This window comes from Typopeltis vanoorti, chromosome 20 (assembly GCF_054136105.1).
Source record: "Typopeltis vanoorti isolate ZY-2024b chromosome 20, IOZ_Tvanoo_1.0, whole genome shotgun sequence".
NCBI classification, from domain to species: Eukaryota; Metazoa; Arthropoda; class Arachnida; order Uropygi; family Thelyphonidae; genus Typopeltis; species Typopeltis vanoorti.
In genome coordinates this window covers 23,006,350-23,032,698 of record NC_143568.1, presented here as the reverse complement: position 1 = coordinate 23,032,698, position 26,349 = coordinate 23,006,350, and the positions used below count along the sequence as shown (strand labels likewise).

General features: G+C 35.5%; 1 protein-coding gene across 3 annotated transcripts in view; it reads left to right on the top strand.

The window, feature by feature from the left end:
• The window catches only part of ArfGAP1 (ADP-ribosylation factor GTPase-activating protein 1), a 320,099-nt gene extending 294,669 nt beyond the window's left edge, over positions 1–25,430 (top strand). For all 3 annotated transcript variants that reach the window (XM_090409895.1, XM_090409893.1, XM_090409894.1), the window contains 2 exons: positions 8,966–9,082; positions 23,351–25,430. In XM_090409895.1, coding sequence (XP_090266021.1) covers positions 8,966–9,082; positions 23,351–23,702 — 469 coding nt within the window. In that variant the 3' untranslated portion in view covers positions 23,703–25,430. The remainder of the gene's footprint in view (positions 1–8,965; positions 9,083–23,350) is intronic.
• The last annotated feature ends 919 nt before the right edge of the window (positions 25,431–26,349 follow it).

Below are 26,349 nucleotides of genomic sequence, written 5' to 3'. Positions count from 1 at the left end.
TTGACGGTATATGGGAAATGATAAGGCAGTATTTAACACTAGCAATACATAACTGCATGCTAAGAGTTAAGTGAATAAATAGCAGTGAGCTGGATGAATAGGGAAATCAAGCAAGTAGTGTTACAAAAGAAGTTACAGAGGAAGTACAAGAAAGTTTGCAGCGAACAGGTGCATGAAAAATATAAAGTGCTGGCCAGTAAAGTGACAAGCATAGTTGAAAAAGTAGAAGAGATTGGCCAGTCCGGTCAAAGCTAATCCAAGGGAATTTTTCTGCTATGTGGCAAGCAAGAGGGAAAAATAATTATGGCAGGTTGATACTAGTGCATAGTTATGGTAGCAGAGTAACCAAAGAAAATAATATAGTGAAATTGTGTTGAATTTTTTCTTGACAATTATTCATAAGACTATTACACTTTTTTTTATATAATCTTTGTCAAGTAGTTTTATTTTATCCTCCTACATGTTTTGCCAATTTTTCTATTGGCATCCTCAGGGAATACAAACTAGTAAGCTAAAATGAAGGTTACGGACTGGGTTATAACTGATGGTTCTAAATCATACAAAAAAAATGGTATTGTGCGTGTCTCGTTAACATGATTTATTCGTTATGGCTCATGACGTAATTGTTGTGAAAGTTTATTTCTTTGATGTTTAATGATCTGATAAAAGTTTTCCAAATTTCTGGTAAAATTAGACCTTGATTCTTGTTTAGGTTTTCAGTTTTACGGGCGACTGTTGTTGCTTCTTTAAAGGTTCTTGAATGGTAGTTATCTTCTATGTATGGCATAAGGCTCTTATCCCGCTCAATGTGATGCTTAGTAGAGGCAAAGTGGCATGAAAGGTCTGAAGTGTCTTGTCTGTTATTTCTGACATATCCTATGTGTTCTTTCTTTCTCGTTTCAAAGCTTCTAGAGTTCTGACTTACGTAACTAATACCACATGAGCAAGGTATATTATATACTCCAGAGTACTTGTAGAATGGGTGAGGATCTTTCGGTGATCTTAAAAATTTCCGAATAGTGTTGATTGGTTTGAATGCCACTCTGATCTTATGTGGTTTTAAAAGGTTAGAAATTATAAAAAAACTAAAATCAATGCGCCCACTAACTCCTAGATTGTATGGCCTTCCAAAAATTCATAAAGAAGGTATACTGTTACGTCCAATAGTTGATGGAATCTATTCTCCCACTTACCAACTGTCCAAGTATCTTGCGAAGATTTTACAACAACACATTCACGTTTCGGATACTTATATTAAAAACTCAAAACATTTTATAGATAAAATAAAAAAACATCACTATTTTTGAAGAGGATATACTAACAAGCCTGGACATTACATCTCTGTTTACTAACATTCTAGTGGTTGAAATCATCAACATCTTAGACAACTTGTTCCCAAGAAACATCACTACTTTGTTCAATCACTGTTTAACTTCTATTTTATTTGGCAAAAAACATTCTACAAACAACTCACTGGATTAGCTATGGGTAGTCCCCTCTCACCTCCTTGTGCTGACTTATTCATGGAAGATCTAGAGAAAAAAATCTTAACCCAGATCATTCCAAAACCGAAAATTTGGTACAGATATGTAGATGACATCTTTATCATTTGGGATCATACGAAAGAAGAACTAATGAATTACCTCAACCAAATCAATAGTTTCCACAATACCATCAAATTCACATTAGAAATGGAAAAAGATAAAAAAAAACTGCCATTCCTTGACATTTTAATAAAGAAACAAACCAATAATAGTATCAACCTATCTGTATACAGAAAACCTACAAATACTGGATGTTACCTCCATTTCAACTCAGCTCATCACATAGCTCAGAAACTTAGCATTATCCATAGTCTCAAGAAAAGAGCTATACAGTATACGACAGACAAAGATGACCTACTAATGGAATTAACCACAATATCCAGAGAACTTTCTTTAAATGGTTACCCAAAAAGATTCTATAACAAGATTCTCTTTACTGATATACCACATCGACAACGTGATGACATCCAGTACATCAGTACAATTACGATTCCTTTTGTCAGCAACCTTTCCAAAAAATTAGCTAACCTTTTAAAACCACATAAGATCAGAGTGGCATTCAAACCAATCAACACTATTCGGAAATTTTTAAGATCACCGAAAGATCCTCACCCATTCTACGAGTACTCTGGAGTATATAATATACCTTGCTCGTGTGGTATTAATTACGTAGGTCAGACCTCTAGAAGCTTTGAAACGTAGGATATGTCAGAAATAACAGACAAGACATTTCAGGCCACTTTGCCTCTACTAAGCATCACATTGAGTGGGATAAGAGCCTTATGCCATACATAGAAGATAATTTCCATTCAAGAACCTTTAAAGAAGCAGCTACAGTCACAGTAAAACTGAAAACCTAAACAAGAATCAAGGTCTAATTTTACCAGAAATTTGGAAAACTTTTATCAGATCATTAAACATCAAAGAAATGAACTTTCATAACAATTACGTCATGAGCCATAACGAATAAATCACGTTAACGAGACACGCACAATACCAATTTTTTGTATGATTTAGAACCATCAGTTATAACCTAGTCTGTAACCTTCATTTTAGCTTACTAGTTTGTATTCCCTGAGGATGCCAATAGAAAAATTGGCGAAACATGTAGGAGGATAAAATAAAGCTACTTGACAAAGAGTATATAAAAAAAAGTGTAATAGTCTTAATATAGTGAAATTATTTAACAAACACTTCATCAGTTTATATCATAGTGGTGTGAATGATGCCGTGCAACATGTAGAAGGGAGGCGAGAATTAAAGGTGAAAGAATCAGAGGTTTATCAAGTGTTGCTTGGGTTAGATGTTAATAAGGCTATGGAAATGGACATATCACCACATATTTTTAAAGAACGTGCAAAAGAGTTAGCCATGCCCTTGTCTTGGTTATTTAATGAGTCTTGCAGTGAGGAAAGTTCCTAAGGAGTGGAAAGAAAGCAAAATATATCATCACAAGCATGGTTTGATAACAGAAGTTTCCAATTATAGACTGGTTCATATATCTGCAGTTGTGATCAAAGTGTTGGAAAAATTGGTTAGAAATAGAATACAGGATTCATTTGATGGATATAAGATTCTCTATGATGGTTAGCATGGTTTTGTGAAGGACAGGTCTTGTTTTATGATAAGGTGACGAATGTGTTGGATAAGTGAAAATCACATACAGTGATATTCTTGGACTTTGCAAAAGCATTTGATAGATTACCACATGACAAGTTGGTATACAAGCTGCAGAGGATAGGAATGGATAGTATATTGTCAGATGGATTGGAAATTGGCTCTCTGAATGATACCACCAAGTTGTTTATGAATGAGCCCTGTCTCAGAAAAGGAAGGTGACCAGTGGTGCGCTTCAGGGTTCTGTTCATGGGCCCCTGCTGTTTAACTTGTTTGTTAATGATATTTCATGTGAGTTGACTGGGGATCTTCAAATGTTTGCCGATCATGCAAAGTTACGTAGTGTTATCAGGAGTAGTGCTGATGTTAATTCTCTACAGGAAGATTTGAATGGACTTTTAGCTTGGACAAATGAGTGGGGTTGCAGTTTTAATATTAACAAATGCAAGGTGTTACACTTTGGGATACAGAGATATAAGGCTATGTGCTGTATTGGTAGAGCTGCACTTCAGGAAGCAGACGTGATTTGGGATCTTGATGTCATGGTATATAGTGGCCTGAAGTTCTGAGGGCACATGACAAGTGTTGCAAAGACTGCACATCATGTTGCTGCTATGATAAAAAATACATTGGCATGTAGGGATAAGGAGGTGTTGGTACCTCTATATAAGGCATTGGTCAGACAACACATGGACTATTGTGCTCAGATTTGGTTGCCTGGTTTCACTGTAATGTGGAAACACTAGAGAGGGTCCAAACATGAATAATCAAGAAATCGGGACTGTTGGAGTGTTGGTTATGAAGAGCATTTGATAGAATGTGGATTACAGAGGTTAGTGGATAGGAGGAAAAGAGGAGATATGATAGAGACCTTCAAGTTAGTTAATGAATTCTATCAGATAATGCATAGCAATTATAAAAAGTGGATGTTAAGATGGGAAGAATGAGAAGCCATCCCTGGAAGTTGTATATATAAAGATATGGTGAAGAAGGGTGCGAGTTGTTAGTGAGTGGAATGCATTGCCTGAGTGCACTGTGTATACAGATAGATAGTGTAAATAACTTCAAAGCTCATTATGATAGGCATGTTGCTGGTTGAGTGGGCCTCCTATGATGAGGCTATTGACTCAATGAAGGTTACCATAAATAATAATAATAATATCATGCATCACACTTCCAAAGATGTTCACCTTTAAAAATCCATTATAGTGAGATTATGTATATTATAACAGTGAAGTTTAGGGTTTCATATTGGCACACTTTCATCTTCACAATTATAATTTTTATCATAAAAAAAACATATATTAAAAGTGGGAGGACTTGTATAAATTACATGTTAACAGTATGTCATGATTGTTTCCCAGAATTTTTCATTGGCATACCATCTGATAGGTTTTTGCCATTTACTATTTTTTTTGGGGGGGGGGGAGTCAAGGGAAGATTACGTATTGATGGTTTGACAATTGTATCGAAATTCACATTCCTGAATTTTGATATTGACACATCTGATTTAAGATGCATCATTAAAGATAAATTAAAAACTTACTATGATGGCATAATTTTATGGGTAATCATTTCCTCCCAAAATTTTGATATTGACTTAAAAATCAGAATGATTCAAATTTGGATGGTGAATTAGTGTTTCAAAGGTCTTCAGGATAAAAATGATCAAATCTGAATTGACCTTTATGAAGTATCTTCCTTTGGTTCTAGTAAATAATTGCACTGTGATGTTAGGCTAGATTTTGTCAGAATATGAGTATTTTGATGTAATTTTTGTATCCTTTAATAAACATTGATAGACATGGTATTGGGATGGATATCCATGCAGAAGAAACAAAGAAAAATGAATTTATGTAGAATTATAAGGCAGGTGATTATAATAAACTTAGAAATCACCTTGGGGCTATGGGAATGAATACATTTATATCCTCAGTGCATGGAAAATAGTGAAGAAATATTCATTACTCTAAGCAATGGAAAGTTGTATACCTCGAGTGAAAAGGAGAACATGATTTGGTGAAAGTGGATAACTAACAATATCAAATGGGAACTGAAGATGAAAAGAGGTTATGGAAAAAATATAAGAAGGATGAAGAGAAGCTGCATGAGGAATATTAGACTCTGGCCAGGATAGTGGCTAGCATGGTATGGAAGGCAAAACTTGAATATGAGAAGAGATTAGCTCTGGGATCCAAGGGAAATCCAGAGGAATTCTTTCATTATGTGGCTAGTAAGAGGAGGAAGTGAAAGAATAACATTGTTAGATGAAAATGGGGGATAGAGTGACTGATGCAGAAAATTATAGTGGATTGTTTAAAGAATGATTGATTTTAAAGAATGCTGATGGTAGGGAGGTAACTGAATCAGTTGAGATAGTTGAGTTACTGAGTGAGCACTTTGCAAAAGTATATCATCCAGGTGGTGACATTGCAGAAACGAATAAACTAGTAGATTATACGGGAATTGTGGTTAATGAAGTGGAGGTGAGTAGTCTATTGCATAACCTCAATGTCAATACATCTGTGGGATTGGATGGTATACCAGCTCGTGTTGTACGAGAAGCAGCTAAACAATTGTCAGTACCCTTGACCATTTTGTTTAATTTGAGTCTCGGGTCTGGGTTAGTCCCGAGCGGGTGGAAAGAGGGGAAAATAGTTCCACTGCATAAAGGTGGTTCCAAGACTGCTGTTGTAAATTACCGACCGATTAGCATATCAGGAATCATTGTCAAGGTCTTAGAGAAAATAGTCAAGAGGAAAATACAAGATTGGATAGAAGAAAATGGGATACTGTATCGGGGACAGCATGGTTTTGTGAAGGGTAGGTCATGCCTCAGTAACTTGCTCACGTATTATAACACAGTGACGGCTGAACTGGATAAGGGTAATGGGTTTACGGTGATTCTACTGGACCTTGCCAAGGCCTTTGACAGGATTCCACATGGAATTCTAATCAGTAAATTGCAGCATATGGGAATGGACATAGGGTTGGTGAGATGGATAGGAGGGTGGTTGACGGAGAGATATCAGAGAGTGGTTTACTCGGGAGTAGAGTCCACAAGACGGCCTGTGACTAGTGGTGTGCCACAAGGATCTGTTCTTGGACCACTGCTGTTTAATTTGTTCATAAATGATATAGGAAATGATCTGAGAGGAACAGTTCATTTGTTTGCGGATGATGCGAAGTTGGGTAGGGCAATAGTGAATGCAGATGACGTCAAAATTTTGCAGGATGATTTGGATAGATTGGAGGTCTGGGCTAAGGAGAATGGATGTCAGTTTAATGTGGCAAAATGTAAGGTTATGCATTTTGTTGTGAAAAGATTGGCGGCAGTTTACTGCATTGGTGGAACCCAACTCCAGGAAATTGATGAGGCACGAGATTTAGGAGTGTTGGTTGTTAAGGAATTGAAATTTAGGGGACACATTGCAAAAGTGACCAAAACAACTCATCAAATCACTTGGTTGCTGAAGAATACGTTGACAAGCAGAGACAAGCAGGTTATTGTTCCTCTCTATCGAGCCTTGATAAGACCCCATCTAGACTACTGTGCTCAGATTTGGTCACCTAGGTTTCTTCTTGATGGGGAGGAGGTGGAGAGGATCCAGAGGCGAGTGACCAAGATGATAGCAGGTCTGTGGAATGAACCGTATGAGAACAGGTTGAGGATTTGTGGGTTGCAAAAATTGGTTGATAGGTGGAGGAGGGGAGATATGATTGAGACATTCAAATTACTGAAAGGTTTCTATAAAATTAATTCAGAAGATATTTTTGAGAACAGGGCTGGTTGTGGGAGGACTAGGGGACATCCATGGAAACTGGGCAAAAGTGTGGTTAGTAAAGGTGTTAGAGCTGGGTTCTTTACTTTTAGAGTAGTGAATGAGTGGAATGCGCTCCCTGAGTCTGTAGTGGATGCTGTGACAGTGAATGAGTTTAAGGCGAGGTATGATAGATACTGCATGAATGTCAGATAGTTGTAATGAATATGATTTGGGGCCTCCCTCGATGAGTCTAATGACTCCCTGGAGTTGCCCGTAATAATAGTAATAGTAATAATAATTGTTTAATGATTACTTTATTGGGATAGATTTTATTACTGAAGGAACTGGGAAGCTTCAGAAGTGCATAAGGAAAGTTTCAAATAATAAATACTCTCAATGTTGATAAGGCAGTGGGACTGGATGGGATTTTGCCACATGTTTGAAGAGAATGTGCTAACGAACTTACAGCTCCAGTGACCTGGCTTTTCATTGAGAGTAGCTATATGAAAGGTGCTGAAGGAGGGTAAAATGGAAATGCCAAAATATAGACCAGTTTGTATTTCTTCTGTAGTTAAGATTTTAGAAAAATTAGTGAGAGTTTGTATATAGCATTGGGCAGCCGAGGTTAATTTTATCTTTGAAGGTCAGCATAGATTTAGCATGGATTGTTTTAGTAATCTGATTGCCTTTTATAATACAGTAATGTAGAGTTGATAGTTGCTATTTTTTTTTATTTATTTTTATTTTTTTTTCACTTTTGCAAAAGCATTTGACAGGATGCCACATGATGGCTGATATTTAAGTTAAAGCATATGGGTTTACATATGAGGTCTGTGAATTGGATTGGTTGTCTGAATAGATAGCAGAAGGTTACAAGTGGGGTTCCATTAGGTAAGGTTAGAGTTTTAAAACTCTAACCAATAGATCCCACAATCTTTGTTCCAGTAAAACTGCCCTTTCAATTGAACTCAAACACATCCATAACACCTTCCTTTCTAATGGCTACACTGATTACAGAATTAAAAAAATAATCAAATCTCTCCCCATTCCCCAACATCTCTTTAGAAGGACTTCAGAAATGCCATCACCATACATTACATCCGTGGCACATCATTAGCCAGATCATTAAAAAAGTACAACCTCCATGCAGCTTTTAAGCCCCACCGTAAACTTGCTACTCTTATCCGTTCCACCAAAGATTGGCTCCCTCCTCTCTCTCAATGCCTGGAGTATATATAGAGTACCTTGTTCCTGTAAACTGGCTTACTTCGGACAGACAGGCAGATCAGCAGCCATCCGATTAGAAGAATACAAGTCATACATCTGCAATCACGATTATGGTCAATCTGGCCTTGCAGACCATGTTTTGGATACAACCCACAGAGTCTCCTGAAAAAAAACACCATGCTCCACCATAGTAAATTCAAAAAAGAAAGACTGTTCTTTGAATCTGCTTCTGCACTCAGGAATCAACCTAATTTAAACAAATACGGTTGCATAAAACTTCCCAAAATTTGGGAAACATTAATTATCAGAGATCCCTCTTTACATCCTAGGCCACCTGCAAATACCCATAGAGAGCGCACCACCTAGATACGACTTTAGTTTCACTCACTGTTGTGTTGTATTTGTGTGTGTGTTGTTACAAAAAGTATTTTGTAATCCCTGAAGATGTCTCTATGACTGAGACGAAATATTGAAAGCATTAATATTTGTTTTAATCCTTTCTCAGTGCTGATAATATTCCATTAAACCTCCAACATGAATCTCATGAATCTATTTCATGAAAAATATAAATCTGAAGTTTCTTTCTCAACTTTGTGCAAGTTTATGGTAGATGTTAGTGAACTCATCTCTTATTATTTCTGTTATATTGTGTTTTCCTACATAACTATATTGTGACCCATACTTTGAATCAGTGGATATGATAAGAATGGCTGAAACAGTGCAGATCCATAGTTCTTTCAGTTTTCTTTTATTTTTTGGTTTCAGTATCATTAATTTCTTATTAAGTTTCAATATCATTAATTTATTATTTAGATGTAAAGATCCAGATAAGAGTAATACTCCCTTATTACATGAACATGCTCATTCTCCAGACAAAGAAGCTGAAGAACGATGGGATTGGCAAGGTAGTCATGCTAGTAGTCAAAGCAGGTAATAGTTTCAAATTTATACCCTGATTTAAAATATATTTAGAGTATTGCTATTTGTAATTTTGAAAAGTGGTTAAAAATAAATGATCAAGTCAAATAATGGTAGTAGTTGTGTTGGGGTGCTTGATCTGAATGAATGAATGCAAAAGTGTGTGTGTGTGTGAGAGGCTTGAGGTGGTGCAATTCATTGCAGATACTCAGATGAGCATATGAAATATCATGCAAGCTTCTCTACACATATCTTTCACAAATTAAATATGCATCTCACAAGGGAATTCATTATTGTTGTATGGATACCTATTTGCAAATTCTGTTCAGTGATGTTATTAAGTAATTCTTAACAGAATTACTTAATATGGAGAATTTACTAACTAAATACCATCTAAAACATCTGTTGGGAGGGCAAAAAGTGTGAATTTTTGTTGTTGGCATGCTTTAAAGCTGCAGTTACATTGCTGTGACACTTGCTGAAAGTTTATTTTTCACTTGGTTAGACTACAATAAATTTAGTTTAATCCTTTATCCAAGTGTGAGCAAACAAAGTTTGCACCTGAAAGTATCTTCAGGACTGGGGTAAGGTGGTACAACATTGGGCAACTCGTTGCAAAGGTGGAGTAAGCTAACATCACTCCTATCTCAGTATCTCCCATAATGCAAAACACATCTCCTTGCGGATATGTATAATGTTATGCATTAAGGGAAGGGCCACTACTCAGACTAGTTTCGACCTTTATTGAGGTTTCTTCAGTGGGAGCCAGGCCCAAGTGGAGATACCAGGCTGAAGCATTAGCAAGGTCATCTCCACCTATAGGAGTTGCCAAACAGTGTGCCGCCTTTTTATTAAATTACTCTGGATTTAGAGAAAGATGTTGAAAGTTTAGTTTGTGACACTTGCTGTTTAGAGGTGTATATTATATATACTAGGGGGCTCAGCCCCCTGATGCCTTAGCATTAGCAGAATGAGGGCAAGCCAAGCAGTTATTATGGGAGACTTCAACTATAGGGACATAGATTGGAGGGAGGAAAGGAGGCTAAGTTGCTAAGGGATAATTACCTGAAACATGTTATTGAAGGGACCAGGAGTTTGAGTGTGAATCTGGTAATAGCATCAGAGGATACATCCATAACCAAGGTCAACATTCTGCCTCTAGTTGGGGAGTGATCGTGCAATCTTTTTCAGGGAAGTTGCTGAACATGTAGAATTCTCAACAAAGGGCTTATGTTGAACTATTAAGTTGTTAATTACGACAGACTTAGGAGGCATCTTGGAGCATTGCCATGGCTTGTGAAGTTACAAGGAAAGAATGTCAATAGTATATGGGAAGTGGTCAGAGATTGTTTGAGAGAATCGTTATCAGACTGCATACCTAAGTGGAGGAGTAGAGACATTAAGCAAGAGCTCCAAAAAAAAAAGAAAACGGTGTGGAGGGAATATAAAGAAAAAGGTGATCAGTATACTCATGAGTGATACAGACTGCAAGCAAGAAGGGTGACTAGTATGGTAAGAAAAGCTAAATCAAATTATGAGAGCAAATTAGCTGAGCAGGCCAAAGTAAATCCAAAAGTTTTTATTATTATTATTATTATTATGTAGCATTATTATGTGGCAAGTAAGAGGAAAAATGACTATGGTGGGATAACTATGAACACTGCTGTAGGAAGGTGATAGAAGCAAAAGAAACCGTTCATTTGTTGAGTAATCATTATGGCAAAGGTGTATCATCCATGGAGGTGGAGAATTTGCAATTGCTGATGTGACAGAGGTAGATGAACAGGAGGTGTTCAGCATATTGAAAAATATGAATGTGAACACAGCAGTGGGACCGAATGGCATGTCAGCCTGTGTACTACACATAAATATTCAAGAGAATTAGCATTGCTTCCAATATTGTTCAATCTAAGTCTCATCTCTGGCAGAAGAATGGAAAGCAGGTAAGATAGTTACACTGCATAAGGGTAACTAAAATAGAGGTCACAAATTACAAATCAGTTAATATATCAGGAGTGGTTGTTAAAGTATTAGAAAATTTGGTTACAGATAAAATACAACAGTGGATAGATAAGGATGTGATACTGTATAGTAGACAGCATGGCACTGTAAAAAAAAGTAGATAGGTCCTGCCTTAGTAATTTATTTACATTTTATATTACAGTGACAGCAGAATTGGAAAAGGAAATGATTACACGATATTGCTGGACTTTGTTGTAAGTTTTTCTACTTGGTTATACTATAAATTAAAGATACCAAGAAATTATATACTTGGTTTAATTCTTTATCCAAGTATAAGCAAACAAAGTTTGCACCTGAACTATTTTCATGACTGGGGCAACTCATAAAGAAGTTAATGACTCCACATCACTCATCTTAGTACCCCATAATACAAAGCACATCTCCTTACGGACATGTATAATGCTATGCATTATGGGAGCTTGCAACTGTCTGTAATCCAGAGTATTCTAATAATAAGGTGTGACAACTTTTCGCTACTCGTATATGAAAATATGACTTCTGCATTACTTCAACCTTAGCATTGCCTCTGGGTCTGGCTCCCACTGATGAGACCTCAATAAAGGTCAAAACTGCTCTGGGTAGTGTAGTGACCCTTCCCATAATGCATAGCATTATACATATCCATAAGAGATGTGTTTTACATTATGGAATACTAAGGCAAGTGATGCAAAGTTTATTAGCTTCTTTATACGAGTTGCCCCAGTCCTGTTTAGGTGCAAACTTGTTTGCTTACACTTGGATAAAGGATATAAACCAAGAATATGATTTCTTGGTATCTTCAATTTATACTGCTGGATTTTGCAAAGGCATTTGGCACAATAGCACTTGGAAAACTATTACAAAAATTGGAGGGAAGGGATATGAGGCTAGTAGTATGTTTGAGGGGGAGGGTGTGCTGACACAGACACCACAGTAATATATGCTGGAGTGGAATTTAAGGTTCTGTACTAGGGCCACTGCTCTTTAATTTGTATATCAATAATATAGGAAAAGCTTTAATGAGGGATATTCAGTTTTCTGATGATGCAAAGCTGAGTAGGGCAAGTTTATAAAGAAGATGTAGATATCCTGCAGAATGGTTTAAATAAATTGGCATTGTGGGCAAAATTATCAATTTAATGTTGCAAAATTTAAGGTCGAGTTGTAAAGGTTACATACAGTGTATTATATTGTTGGTACTGTTGGATTGCAGGAAATTGATGTGGCTAGCGACTTGGGGATAATGGTGGACAGCGTGAAGTTCAGAGGACCTATTGCAAAAGTTGATAAAATAGCTTGAGGGATTACTTGAGTGTTGAAAAACATGCTAACAAGTAGAGATACAGAAGTTTTTATCCCTCTTTATAAGGCTATGATTCTGCTACATCTTGACTACTGTGTACAGATTTGTTCACCTGGTATTTTTGGGTATAAAGAGGTGGTAGAAGAGGATTCAGAGATGAGTGACTAAGCTGATAACAAGTCTGTGGAATGCTCCCTATGAGGATAGGATGAATATGTGTGAGTTACAAAGTTTAGTTGACAGGTGGAAAAGAGGGGACATGATAAAAGATAAAGGGGTTTTATATAATTGATGCAAAAGAATTTTTTCGAGATGACAAATAGTCATAGAACTAGGGTTCAATCATGGAAGTTGTTTAAGATTAATTCTGGATGCCAAAATTAATTGAGTTCCCTGACCATGAATGAGTTTAAGGAGAGGTACGATAGGTTTTGTATACAGCTAGTCTCATTAGTGCAGATATACTGAATCTCATAAAGTGGTCACATGATTCAAATTCAAACTTATTATATATAAAATATGGTAATTGATTCTGGCTTGATGGAAATAGGCAAAGGAAAATTTTAAAACATAAGTTTTTATGTTTATTAAACAAGTATTACAGTAAAGAATAAATTTATTGTTAACAAAGTCACAGAATAATTAGAGAGAAAAATAAAAACAAAAAAAATTCTAAATACCATTCTGAAGGTAAGTTTTTCTACAAGAGGGAAGAACATTTGATAACATTTAGGAGTGGTAACAACAGTTCACAAATTGACTACATTTTGACTAGAAGAAAACATCTTAAGGTTGTGAAAAATTGTAAAGTAATTCCAACAGATCAAGTGGCACAGCAACACCGACTGCTGAGCACAGACTTTAAAATAAGATCGAAGAAAAGAACCTCTGGAAGCCATGGGATGAAGACAATTAAGTGGTTTCGCTTAAAAGAAGAGAGTGTGAGGAATCGTTTTAGGGAGAGGGTGTTAGGATTTCAGATGGACTGGAAAGTGTACAAGATTGGTGGAAACATAATTCAAACGTAATCCTGAGCTGTGCAATCGAGGTTAGACATCTGGAAAGATTAGAGAGCAGAAGGAGGGTTGGTGGTGGAATAATAATGTACAAGTGGCAGTGAGCTAAGAGGAAGGCAAAGCAGAAGTGGGATGAGTCAAGAGTGGAAGAGGACAGAGAGGTGTACAGAGAGAGAGAGAAAGCAAGAAGCCAAGATAGTTGTGGCACAGGCGAAGACTATGGCATATCAAGATCTGTATGATCAATTAGAAACAAAGGAAGGACAGAGAAAAATTTACCAACTAGCGAAATGTAGAAATAAAGCAGCAAAGGACATCTTACATGTGAGGCAGATCAAAGATGCCAAAGGAAGAGTATTATGGAGTAATGTGGACATAAGAAACAGATGGAGAATGTACTTTGAAGGACTTTTGAATGAGGAAAATGCAAGGACTTGCAGAGAAGATGGGCAGCCTTCTGAGAGGATGGTGCAGAACATCAGTAGAGTGGAAGTGAAGGAGGCCATGAAGAGGATGAGGAATAGAAAATCGGTGGGCCCCGACAGGATTCCAGTGGAGGCATGGAAGGCACTGGGGGGAAGAGGAATTGGCCTGCTGTGGGACCTGTTCATGAAAGTTTGCCAACAGGAAAATAACCCGAGGAATGGAGGGAGAGTACTCTTATCCCCATCTACAAGGGTAAAGGGGATGCACAAGACTATAAAAATTACAGAGGAATAAAGTTGATGTCCCACACAATGAAAATCCTAGAAAGTGTTCTTGATGGAAGATTGAGGAAGGAGGCGGAGATTGCAAAGGAATAATTTGGCTTCAGGCCTAGTAGATCAACAACAGATGCTATCTTTAGGTTACGGCAGATGATGGAAAAGTTTCGAGAGAAACAACAGGAGCGCCATCTGGCATTTATTGATCTGGAGAAAACATGCGATAGAGTGCCAAGGCAAGAAGTCTGGAGGTGTCTGAGGGAGAAGAAGGTTCTGGAGAAATATGTCAGGTTAGTGTAGGAGATGTACAGAAATATGAAGACAAGTGTTCGGACCTGTCTGGAACAGACAGAAAGTTTTCAAGTAACAGTTGGCTTGCATCAAGTGTCAGCATTAAGTCCGTTTCTCTTTAACATTGTGATGGAGGTGGTGACGGAGGAGGTGAGAGAAGATGCAGATGACATCTTGCTGTGTGCAGATTCAAGAGAAGAAGCGGGAACTAAACTGGAAAGATGGAGAAAAGTACTAGAAGAGAGAGGTATGAGACTGAGCAGAAGTAAGACAGAGTATATGTGTTGCACAGTGGGCGGCAGCCAGGAGACAGATCTGGAGCTGGAAGGAAATGTCATCAGGAAGGTGAGGGACTTTAGATACTTAGGTTCAACAGTGGAAGAAAGATGGAGGAGCTGAGAAGGAAGTGGGATGCAGGATACAAGCAGGTTGGAGGAACTGGAGGGAGATGGCTGGAGTATTATGCGATAAGAGGGTGCTGATCCATCTGAAAGGCAAAATCTATAATACAGTAATAAGGCCAGCTATGACATATGCTATAGAAACTGTGGCCCTGAGGAAAAATAACATCAGCAGAGATGAGAAGGCTTAGGTGGATGTGCAGTGTGACCAGAAAGGATCATCTGAGAAATGACTGTGAGGGGAACGGTGAAAGTTACGAGCTTAGGAGCGAAGATACAGGAGACAAGGTTGAGATGGTCATGGTCATGTGATGAGGAGGGAGGACAAATATGTGGGAAGAAGGGTCATGCAGATGGATGTGCAAGGAAGGAGGAAGCATGGGCGGCCAAAGAAGAGATGGAGGGAGCTGGTAGAAGAGGACTTTAGGATGAAGAACTTGGATGTGGTGACAGCCCAAGACAGGAGGATGTGGATGAAACCCATCATCAACAGTGACCTCACTTAAGTGGGAGAAGCTACAGAAGAAGAAGATTCTGAAGGTAAGCTACCATTATTACGGTAGGCAGTAGCATATGCAAACTTAAAGTAGCAAGTGTCTTGACCATAAGAGTAACCTCAACTATGCACACACTAGTCTTGTATTAAGTGAATTTTGGTTCACATCAAACACAACCTGGTATCGCAGTACAGTTCACACTAAATTGAATATCGCATTATTCAAACCCACATTAATTGTGACCCAGCTGTATATAATAGTTTGGGCTCCTCACAATGACTGTCCAGACTTCATGGAGATATTGTATAATTATAATTTTTATTATTGCAAATATTTAGATCAGAACTTAACTGTTCAACATCAGTGCATCAGCATAATCACAAGGTGAAGCTAGAACAAAGAATATTAATCCTATTTACAGAGCTGAGCCATGTGCCAGAATACCATGTTGTGAGTATTAATAAGATTATCATTAGAGTCCAAATTAAGTGATTTTGAAATGGGAATTTAGATAATGAATTGAATGACACAGCAGTGTATTTTAAAAAAAAGGGGGGGGGGGAGATGATGCATTATTGCTTGCCATTTATGAGGATGAGACTCTCCCAAATCTTGGCAGTCATTCCAATTTAAATTTGGACAGTGTAGAAGTCCTTCGGGACTCTTTAAAACCCACTCAAACCTAAACCTGCATACCAGTGTAAAATTGGACCAGAGGATATTGTAGGCAGCATCCACTCCATGCTGAGCAAGGCCAAACTTTTTAGGTTTATTGTTGTATGTGATTAGTAGTTTGTTTTTCCACAAAATATATCCTGTTTGTCAAAAGTACAAGCAATGGTACTCACACTGAACCTAGTAAGTGCCAGGAAAGGAGGGGGGAGGACTGTTTGTCTTTTGTGGATGGTAACCAAGAGGAGATTTTGTTTATTGATAAAATGGTAGGAACTAAATTGTATATTTTCAGGATTTTAGCAACCATCTCAGAAATGTTTGCGATGTATGGGATAGGCACTTGACATACAGGTTCAGGTTTCTTTTGGATATGCTTATAAGTGTCTGGGATCTTTAAACTTCTTTCTCCAACAAGTCAGTAATGGCTGATGCATTATCGTTGTTAGCGAAAAGAGAATGTCTTTATGATGAACGACAGATATCACTACACTTGACAATTGTGAATTACAATAAATAACGATTGAATTTATTACAGATATCTGGTAAGTACAATAAATCTCACACACTTTACTTTTTTTTTTTTAAACACAAATATCAGTTTCTCATTAGATAAATTGCAAGTGGATATGAAACTGATAAAAAAAAATTAATAAATAAATAACATAGAAAAGCTACTGTAAAAAGATTCATAATTATAAATTATGACTTTTATTTTTTGAAAAAATTTCTTAAATATTTATCTTATTCTAAAAAAATTTACAATTCTTTTGATACTTATGCCTAAAATTTATGAGGTTCTTGTTGATCATGTCATGATTCATTGTTTACAATTTCTGAATGAGTAGTAGTTACAGAATCATCTGATGATAAAGATAATTGGGAATTTACATTATCTCCCAATTCATTATATCTACATATTTCATTTCTGTATCTTTCAAAAATTTCCCTTAATTACTAGAATTATGTTCTAAATTGACAGAATCATCAGTATCAGAATCGAATTCTAAACGCAGTGATTCTTTATTTTTGCTATCTAAATTTGAGATATTTTCACTTTCCTTTTATTATTTTTTTTAAGTTAACCTGTGAAACTCTGCTACTATTTCATCCATGTTAAATTCTTTATGATTAATATTATTCTGACATTGTACATTATCAGAATTATGTACTTTTGGATTTCTGGAATTTTTTGTGTGATTAGGTTTTGTCTTACCAAATTTTCTTAATTCCCTCCTTTGCTGTGTATTTGCATTATGAGATTGTAAACACAGTGGTATCTTGCTAATCCTAACTAATAAAAACCGTACTCATTTGGATTAGCGAATTTCCCCCAAGAGGCAACAATAACTAGCATTTAAGACAAAAGTAATCAGATTCTAATGATACGTCAATTTAATTCTGTAAATAAATGAGGTAACTAATAGAAAAAAAGCTACTGTACTGTAACGTAAAATTTAAACATGGCTGTACCAGCGTTGATGATCCACACGAAGGATGCTACCCAAAAAGTGTATGTACTGTATTGTTGAGGATTCTGATTTAATAAAATTGCATAGTGCAGTACATAATTTAATTTGCATAAAAAATATCACTTTCTTGTACAGAACACAAAAAAAAGTTCCACAAAATAAGACAAAAAGTTTTTTTTATTTTTTTGTAAAAAAGTCACTGATTTTCTTTTGCTTCTTGGAAGCTAAACTTTTTTTGAATGCTTCTTCTCGCAGCTGCATTAGTAATAAAATTTTGTGGAATGGCGTATCATTCTGCTTAGCCCATTTTATGCACATATTGAAACTGTCAACTGCCTCTCCATGTTTTACTTTTTTTCCTTCGAGTTCTTCATCGTCATCATCGTCTTCTAATTCATTCAGCATCGTCATATTTATAATTTCAGCATCTGATTTGATTTCGAATTCACTTTCGGTTCTACCTGTAATCCATTTTGTAACATCTGTTTGTGAAATTTCAACATCTGGATTTATATTTTTAACCAAATCAAGCATGTTTTGAATTTCCTCTTTTTGTGTATCACCATAGTTATCTTGGTAAATTCCAGAAGACCACAGTTTTTTCCATGATGCTAGATTTGCTTCAGGTTCGACGGCTTCCCAGGCAGCAGCAACTGAGAATGCTACATCCTTGAAATTTATGTTTTTTATCAATGTGGTAACGTCATAATTTTGGGAAATTACATTTAAAAGCAGGACTTTACGATATTTTAATTTAATGGATTGTATTATGTTCTGATCCATTGGTTGCAACAGTGGAGTACAGTTTGGAGGCAAAAACATAGCCGTAAAATTTCCATCCTTACTAATCAATTCATCTGCCGGAGGATGTCCAGGACAGTTATCCAATTATAAAAGTGCTTTCTGTTCCAAATTCTGGGATTTTAAATAAGTTTTAACAGACTATACAAAATCGTTGTGAAACCAGTTTGAAAAAAAGTTCGATATTCATCCATCCTTTACGTTGGCTTCAGTACAAAACCAGAAGGCAGCAGTTATTAAATGGTCTTGGGTTTCTTGATTTTCCAATCATAAGTAACTTTAATTTATGTTTCCTGAGGCATTTGCAGAAGGCATTATCGTGACACGCTCTTTGTACATTTTTCGACTGGGTGCTGAGGCTTCATTTCTGTGAACTAGAGTTTTCTCTGCTAACGACCTCCAACAAAGACCACTTTTGTCCGCATTATAAATTTGTTCGTCGGTTAAATTTAATTCAAGAATTTTTTCTAAAAAAGCTTTTTGAAAAACTGTCTAGTGACTTCTGCTATGGCAGAAAAGTCACTAGACAGTTTTTCCCCTGATATTGATAGATACTGAATACCGTGGCATGTCTTAAATTTTTCTAGCCAACCATCACTTGCTTTGAATTTCTGATCCGAGTAAATTTGCGAATGGAAATGCTTAGCTTTCTGCTTTAAAATGTCTCTGGAGATGGGAGTATGATGACTTCTTTCTTGAAGAAACCACGTGTAAACAGCAGAATCAAGTAAAGAAAAATCACTTGTTTTCAGAGTTTGTCTCTTGCTTGGTCCTTCTTTTGTGGTTGACACATAAGTTAAAAAAAACAAAGATAGGATTTTATGTCACTGATTGTAGATTTGCCAACATCGTATTTAGTAACAAGTTGTACGGCTGCTTCACCCTTTTCCAGACGCTGAATTATTTTACACTTTTCCGACAATGATAATGTTATGAGTTTTCTTTTGTTAGGCTTCGACCCGGTAACCATTTTAATGAAATAAATTTTAGTGTTAAAAACAGTAAAATAAAAAATGAAGTTAATAAACAATAAAACTGTCACTTTTAAAATTTATCTGAAAAATAAAATCACTTACTAAAACAATCGATAATCATTCACTGAAAACTTACGAAAACACAAAACAATAAATGACAACGTTTCATTTCAGTAACCAAAGAACAACTGAGCGTTATATACATCCAAACTTTAGGCTAAGTCATTGTTGTTGCAGGAATGTAAAGATAAACAAACACTGTGCAATAGTGGTGACTAATCAGTTCATTAAGGACAGCGATGATACATGCCGACAATACGGTATGTACTGTACAGTATAAAAAAGCAAACGTGAACACACAATAAATCAAAATAGGTCTACAGTATAACCGCACAGTCGACAGTATGAAAAAAATACTGTACTGTACTGTAATAATAATAAAATAAATAATAAGTTAAAATAATAATTATTAAATAAAAATAATAGTATACCATAAAATAATATGTAATAAATAAAACTTTTTTTCTTTCAAACCGCAGTTCGGATTACTGGAGGGTTCGGATTAGCGAGATACCATTGTATTTCCTTTCATGCTATCTGATTGTGAACGTATTCCACAATTTATTCATTTATTTATTCTTATAGCAAAAGGAATACAAAACAGCTACAGGTCGATGTCCAGTCTGGAAAGCCCAATCCAAGGTCTCATCTGTCACCTTGTGGATATTCTGTAGTCCACTACCCTGAAATTGGCACCATGGGCAGTCGTTCGCAGTATGAGTAATCGTCTGAGCCACAGGAGAACAATCACAATAAGGGTGGTCTAGCAGCCTCCATTTATGTAGTAGGTAGCCACATCTGCCCTGGTTAGATCTGATCCTGTTGATAGATGATCAAATCTTCCTAGGAAGAGCAAATCAATGCTGCAGAGCACAGGGATCTTCTACCAGGAAGCCGTTTGTTGGACCAGCATTCTCTCCACATGTCAGCTGAAGAGAGTTCGTCCATGGACCAGAAAAGCTTTCTAGATTTTCGACGAAGACTAGGTGGATTTATGAGAGTCTGGTGCAGGGGCAGGAGTGGTTTGCTCATTGCTTTATTAAATTCTTTAATCGAGGTTTGTCTTCTCCGTATGTTTGGTGGAGCAATGTTAGATAGGACAGGCAGCCAGGAGAGAGGGGTGCTTCTCACTGTCCCACTAATTGTGCACATGATAGTTTAGCTGGTGTCTATAATGTTAGTGTGCACACTTTTTTCCCAGACAGAGGCACAATATTCTGCTGCAGAGAATGCGAGGGTTAGTGCAATGACCTTAGCCTTGAAATGATATTGTTTCTCATTTTAATTTTGTTGGACAGGTTGATGATGTGCCAAACCTTCATCCTTCAGTATCTCATTCACATTCTCTCCTAATGTAATTAAATTTCTACTTCCTAAAAAAAAAGTACCATTTTTTACCACCTAACCAAGCAAGATCAAATATATCAAAAATATCCACTTTGTATCAGTATAATTTTTTCGATACTATCATATACAGTGGTTATAGAGTTCAATAGACACTTCACATCCATGTAATTATGGATGTCATAAACATATCCAGGCCAATACAGTGATTAATCTATCATGTACATTTACAATTTTGCTAAGATTTTTCATGAATCCTAAAAGTCACAGGATAAAACTGGTCTAAAATTCTATGTGGACCAGAAGCTTTTCAACTTTTCCAACCCTTTTTATACTAGATTTATCATCCAACAATCTCCTGGTGCAAATGACTTCATTTCGGCGATGCAAAATTATATAAATCAAGTGGATATTAAATCCAGCATTATTTCAAACCCGAATGTCAGAACTATGAAAATTTCATACAAAACTTGACCAGAGAGTTTATGGGAATACACTTGCCGGCACTTACAAGCTGACCTAACACAGATCTTTGAAAATAGGTCCCTTACAAGCTGACCTAGCATCCTTTGAAAATAGGTCTGAAAAACAAGGTGCATCTTATACACCAATACTCAGATTTTTATTACTTTCATTTCTGGAAATTTTCTCTGATCCAAGTTATGCGATTTCTTTCTTGCTTCCTTGCATTGTGTGTGAGAGCATTCCAGTTATGTAAAGTTCAGTGGATGCACATGCGCTGTCATCGACGACCACAGCTGTGTTCCTGTTCATTTAAACTTCCTAATTGTTGTCGCGGTTGTTGTGAATGCTTATAAATTTCTGCCATTAAATTTTCTCTAAATTTCTTGGCAAATCATGGCTGAAAAATGTTGGCATTGCTACAATATTGCATACACTGCGTGTGATTGCATATACTAAAGAACATGAAAACAGGGCTGCAGAGAGGCATTTTGGGCCAACCCCAACTGAGAAAATGATAAGAACTTGGCGGAATCAGGAAGAGGATCTAAAAAAAATTGTTTACCCCTAAAAAATGTGTACACAAAAGGGGGTCTTATATGCCGGCAAATACGGTAATTAATGTATTGTCTGTTTTTTTTTGTCAACTTAATTTACTTATCTCTCCTACTACTCATAGTAGTGGAAAATTTATCTACTGCTGTTTCCTAGTATTCATTTATGTTTTCTCATTCTGTATTAAGAATGACAAATAAGCTCATTAGGAAAATTTTGATCACAGCTGTGTAAAGCAAAAGATGATTTTTCTTTGATACTAGAGTTAAAAGCAGATCTGTGTGCAAATAATGCTTATGAAAGATACATATCCCTGTCATTTTAGTATTTGTCAGATTGGAAAATATTTGCTCTATATTTTTATTCAATCTCTCACACACGCACCATTATACGGTGAGTGGTAAAGTGTATTAAACATCTTAACATTTAGTTATGAGGGTGGTCTGAAAAGTTCTCAGCCTTGACCATAGATGGCAACACTATCGACAAGAGATTTTTTTTTTCTAAGTTGGTACATGTGAAATTGCAAGTCATTCTATCAAGTAATTTGCTTTATAGCTGGCTGTCTGTATCCCTTGAAATGGATAAAATTGAATATCATGTGGTTATAAAATTCTTTTGTAAAAGAAGGTTTGATGGCAAAAAAAAATTCAGTCAAAGTTCATAAAAGTTTATGGGCACTCTTCTCCATCGTTTTCGACAATTAAGAAATGGGCTGCTAAGTTTAAACTTGGCCATACCAGCCTTGAAGATGATCCACATGAAGGATGTCCAAAAAGTGTAACACCAGTAATCATTGATGAAGTGCACGATATGGTATTGAATGACCAGCGAGTCAATGTGCAGGAAATTGCTGAGACTATAGGCATTTCAAAAGAACATGTAGGATATACTTTGCATGAAGAATTGCATATGAAAAAGCTTTGCGCAAGATGGATGCCGCACTTGCTCACGGCAGATCAAAAATGCACTCAAATGACAATCTCTGAACAGTGCTTGGAACATTTTAACAAGAATAAAACTAATTTTGTGCGTTGTATTACTATGGATGAGACTGTTGCTATGCTTTCATGACTATCACCTGAAAAAGAAGGTATTACAAAGTTTGGATTTACTAATCTAAAAAATTCCTCAACTTTAACAGAAGTAACCTCACTAGATGAACTACTATCTGCTGTAGCCATTTTACTTGAGTCAAAATATACTTTCTTGAGTCCAAAATAAAATTAAGTTGCAACCAATCCTGTCAACTGCACCAGTTTTCTTTATCTCTATACAGAGACTTCTGCCAATTTGTATGTGTTGTGTACACACTTCATATCCTTAGAGATGTACCTTATTGTTTTTACAAGAGTTCAATCTGATTGGTGAAATGACTTCTAAACTTCATTCCTTTTACAATCCAGGATAAGAATCACTCAGGACCAAATAAATAAAAAAATTGGCTATTTTTAGAGCACTTTTTTTTTTAGAATCGATATTCAGCTGATAGAACATATGAGCCGCATACATTGGATTTTATACAAATGTTTAATGTTCATGAGATTAAGAATATGTAGTCAAAGATTTTGTGAACTTGGGTTGTGCACTTCCATATGCAAAATATAATTAATTTTTGTTTTGTGTTAATGTTTTCTCCTTATAACAATTATGAAGTTCATTCAGAGTTCAAGAAATTTGCCTTTCAGATGAATAATATATATATATATTTTTTTAACATTTTTCAGTTCTCCAAGTAAAGCAAGCAAATCTTCTGCAGATTGGAATGAATGGGAGCAAGAAGAATGGGAAGACAAATCATCTCCAATTAAAACATCAAAAAAAAATCTAACCAAAGCTAAGCATAGTTCACCGCAACAACCCAAAAAACAGGTTAGCCATTCTCCTTTATTATCAAAGACTAAAAAAGGGCAAGAGAATGAGAAGCTTCTAATAGACTTTGGAGATGAAAGTAATGCTGGTGAACCTGAGAAAAGGAAAGGAGATTGGGATTCAGGTTGGGATGATGATGCCTGGGAGAAACTTGACATTAGTACTCCTAGTAAAGGCTACCAAAGGATAAATTCTAAAAAAGATTAATATTATTTAAATACATATCAGTGTTTGTTGCTCATAGAAGCCATGTGTGGCTTTTTAAAAAAAAAAAAAACTTGGAAGAAAATAGAGTAATGCATTGTTCCTAGCATGCCTACCATGCTGCTGATATCTTATTGGCAAACTGCTCCCAGCTTTTTTTTTTGTGAAGATTATATAAATCTTCCTTGGTTATTTAAATATCACCTAATTATTTTGATAATGATTTTTGTGGGTATTCAGCGCTTCGCTTGTTTAAATAGTCCTGGAATAAACAAGAGACAGCCACATTATGTAATTATTTAGTCTCACAGAATATTATCAGTAAATTTTCTTATTGCATAGTTGTTTTGATATAAATTGTTAAATGTAAGATGAAAAACAGGTATCAATGCTTTCTTTCATTCTTGAATTGACTTTTGTCTATGTTTGAATAGTGCTGTGCACTTCTAGAATTCCGTACGTATATTTTTCTCTTTTTTTTTTTTTTGTTCTGTATTTAATTTTTTTAAAATAATTGATGAGCTATTTGATAAGTGTTTACATTCATTTTGCTATTGATGCATAACTGTATGTTGTGTAAAAAGTTTGTTCATGTAATATAAAAATTCTGACATAACTAAAATGAAACTAGGCTGGTTTACCACTAAAGATGATGCAGCTGCACACAAAGCAGTTGTTTTACTTGGAGGCTCAATAAAAGTATCTTAATTCCTTTGGTTACAATTCATTGTCTGTGCTTAAGCTATAACCCAACAGTGTAGAGCACCATAGTTACTTTATCAAACGAAGAAATTAATGATATTTCAGCTTTTTCATTGTTGTTGGAAAAAAAAAGTAGGTCTAACTGAAAGAGTATATTTATATAAATTTTGCAAATACAAGAAATCACAATATCTGGCATCTTCCCTGTGACAATCCAAATCACAAAAATGGTTGGAAAGTAAGAGCACATTTTAGTACCTTGAGTAGACCTAGATAATCTGGGAATCCTGCTTGTGAGATCAGATGTATTTCTCAGGCCACTACGGATTACTATGGTATGCGTGCAGAGAGTGGTGAGCTAACACCAGAATTCTTCGGGATATTTTGGAAATATTGCTGAAGTAGTTCAGACTCTGAAACTATTTAAATATATGTATTCTGATTTGCGAGATGACAAACCTGGGTTTCCAGGAGCTAACAATAGAAGATAAATCATCTAACCAGCTATTTATATATTTTTGTAGGAGGGAAGGATTAAAAATACAATGTTTTTCATGTGGGTACCATAAAGTGACCATATTTGATGACATTTGTGCTTGTTTAAATGTATTCATGTAATGTTTGTGCCTCTGTTAAGAAAGGTTAATTAAGAGTAGAATTGGTAACTTATTACATATCAAGATCATTTATTTTTAGCATTTCACTACCTAAACATTTTAACTTGAAATTATATGTATATATATAAAGGAATTAATTGCAGTCAAAATCATAGTATAACAGTTTATTTTATGAAATCGATGAATTTTACTAATGGTGTAGATTAGTGGTTTTCAAACTGTGGGATGGGTGCAAATCAGTAGTAAATATTGTTTTTTAAATATTTTTGTCATTAATATACTAAATTTAAAAATTGTATTTCTTAAAATATCTGTGCTATTTTACTTTTAGTTTGGTTTGAAATATAATTGTGTACTATCAAAAAAGTAAGAACATCTTAGTTTTACTAGAATAAAATGCATGTTAAAACTATAGGTCAGTATTGTTTTATGAAAAAGTGCAGGGTTTACAAGAATTTTTTTAAAACAAAAAAAAAAAAGTTTGAAAACCACTGGTGTATAGTATGTCTTGTTAGGCAACTTATCTATGTCTTGTGGCAATTGTGCAGTATACTCCAACAATAGGACAACACAGGTGGTTTAGTGCCAGCTAGCAATACTGCATAATCACTGTATTTTAATGAAAATTGTTTAACAAAAAAGAAGTTTTTATGTAACAACTGTGGTTACGATTATTTGAGTTTAATGTTATCTATTAATTGAATGTTTGGATTGTATTCCATTAAAAATATTTAGATATATATAATTAAAAAAAAGTTAATTTAACAAAAGTTGCCTAACATGCATCATACTTGTAGTTACATAACAGCATTAGAAGGACTCAGAAAAAATACTCCGTGAAATCACTCGCTTGTTAATACTACACTTTATTGTAAAAACCCTAAAAGAAACTGAAAAATAGTGCTGTATTTAAAAAAAAAAAAAAAATCAAGTTAATCATTGGAGTACAGGTGATAAACTTTTGAAAGTTTATCAGTGGTGACTATATTTATGTTATTTGAAACAGTTTTTTGTTTCACATTGAAGGATATACATAATTTTGATATTCATTAATTGTACTTGCATTTATAAAAAACAAACCAAATTGTTTTCAGATACTGCTTTGGCAGAATCCTTTTTAGCAACAACATAATTTTTAAAAAATAAATGTGCAGGAAGTGATTGATAAATTATAACATATTGGTATGTTCCTTGAATGTGTACTCCAAAAAAAAAAAAATATTGATATTTCATTTCAAAGAACCAAACAAATTAACTGCAAACAATGTTTTTAAAAATTTTAAATGTGCCCATTCTTTACTAATTACTCGTAATAAAAACAATTACAAACA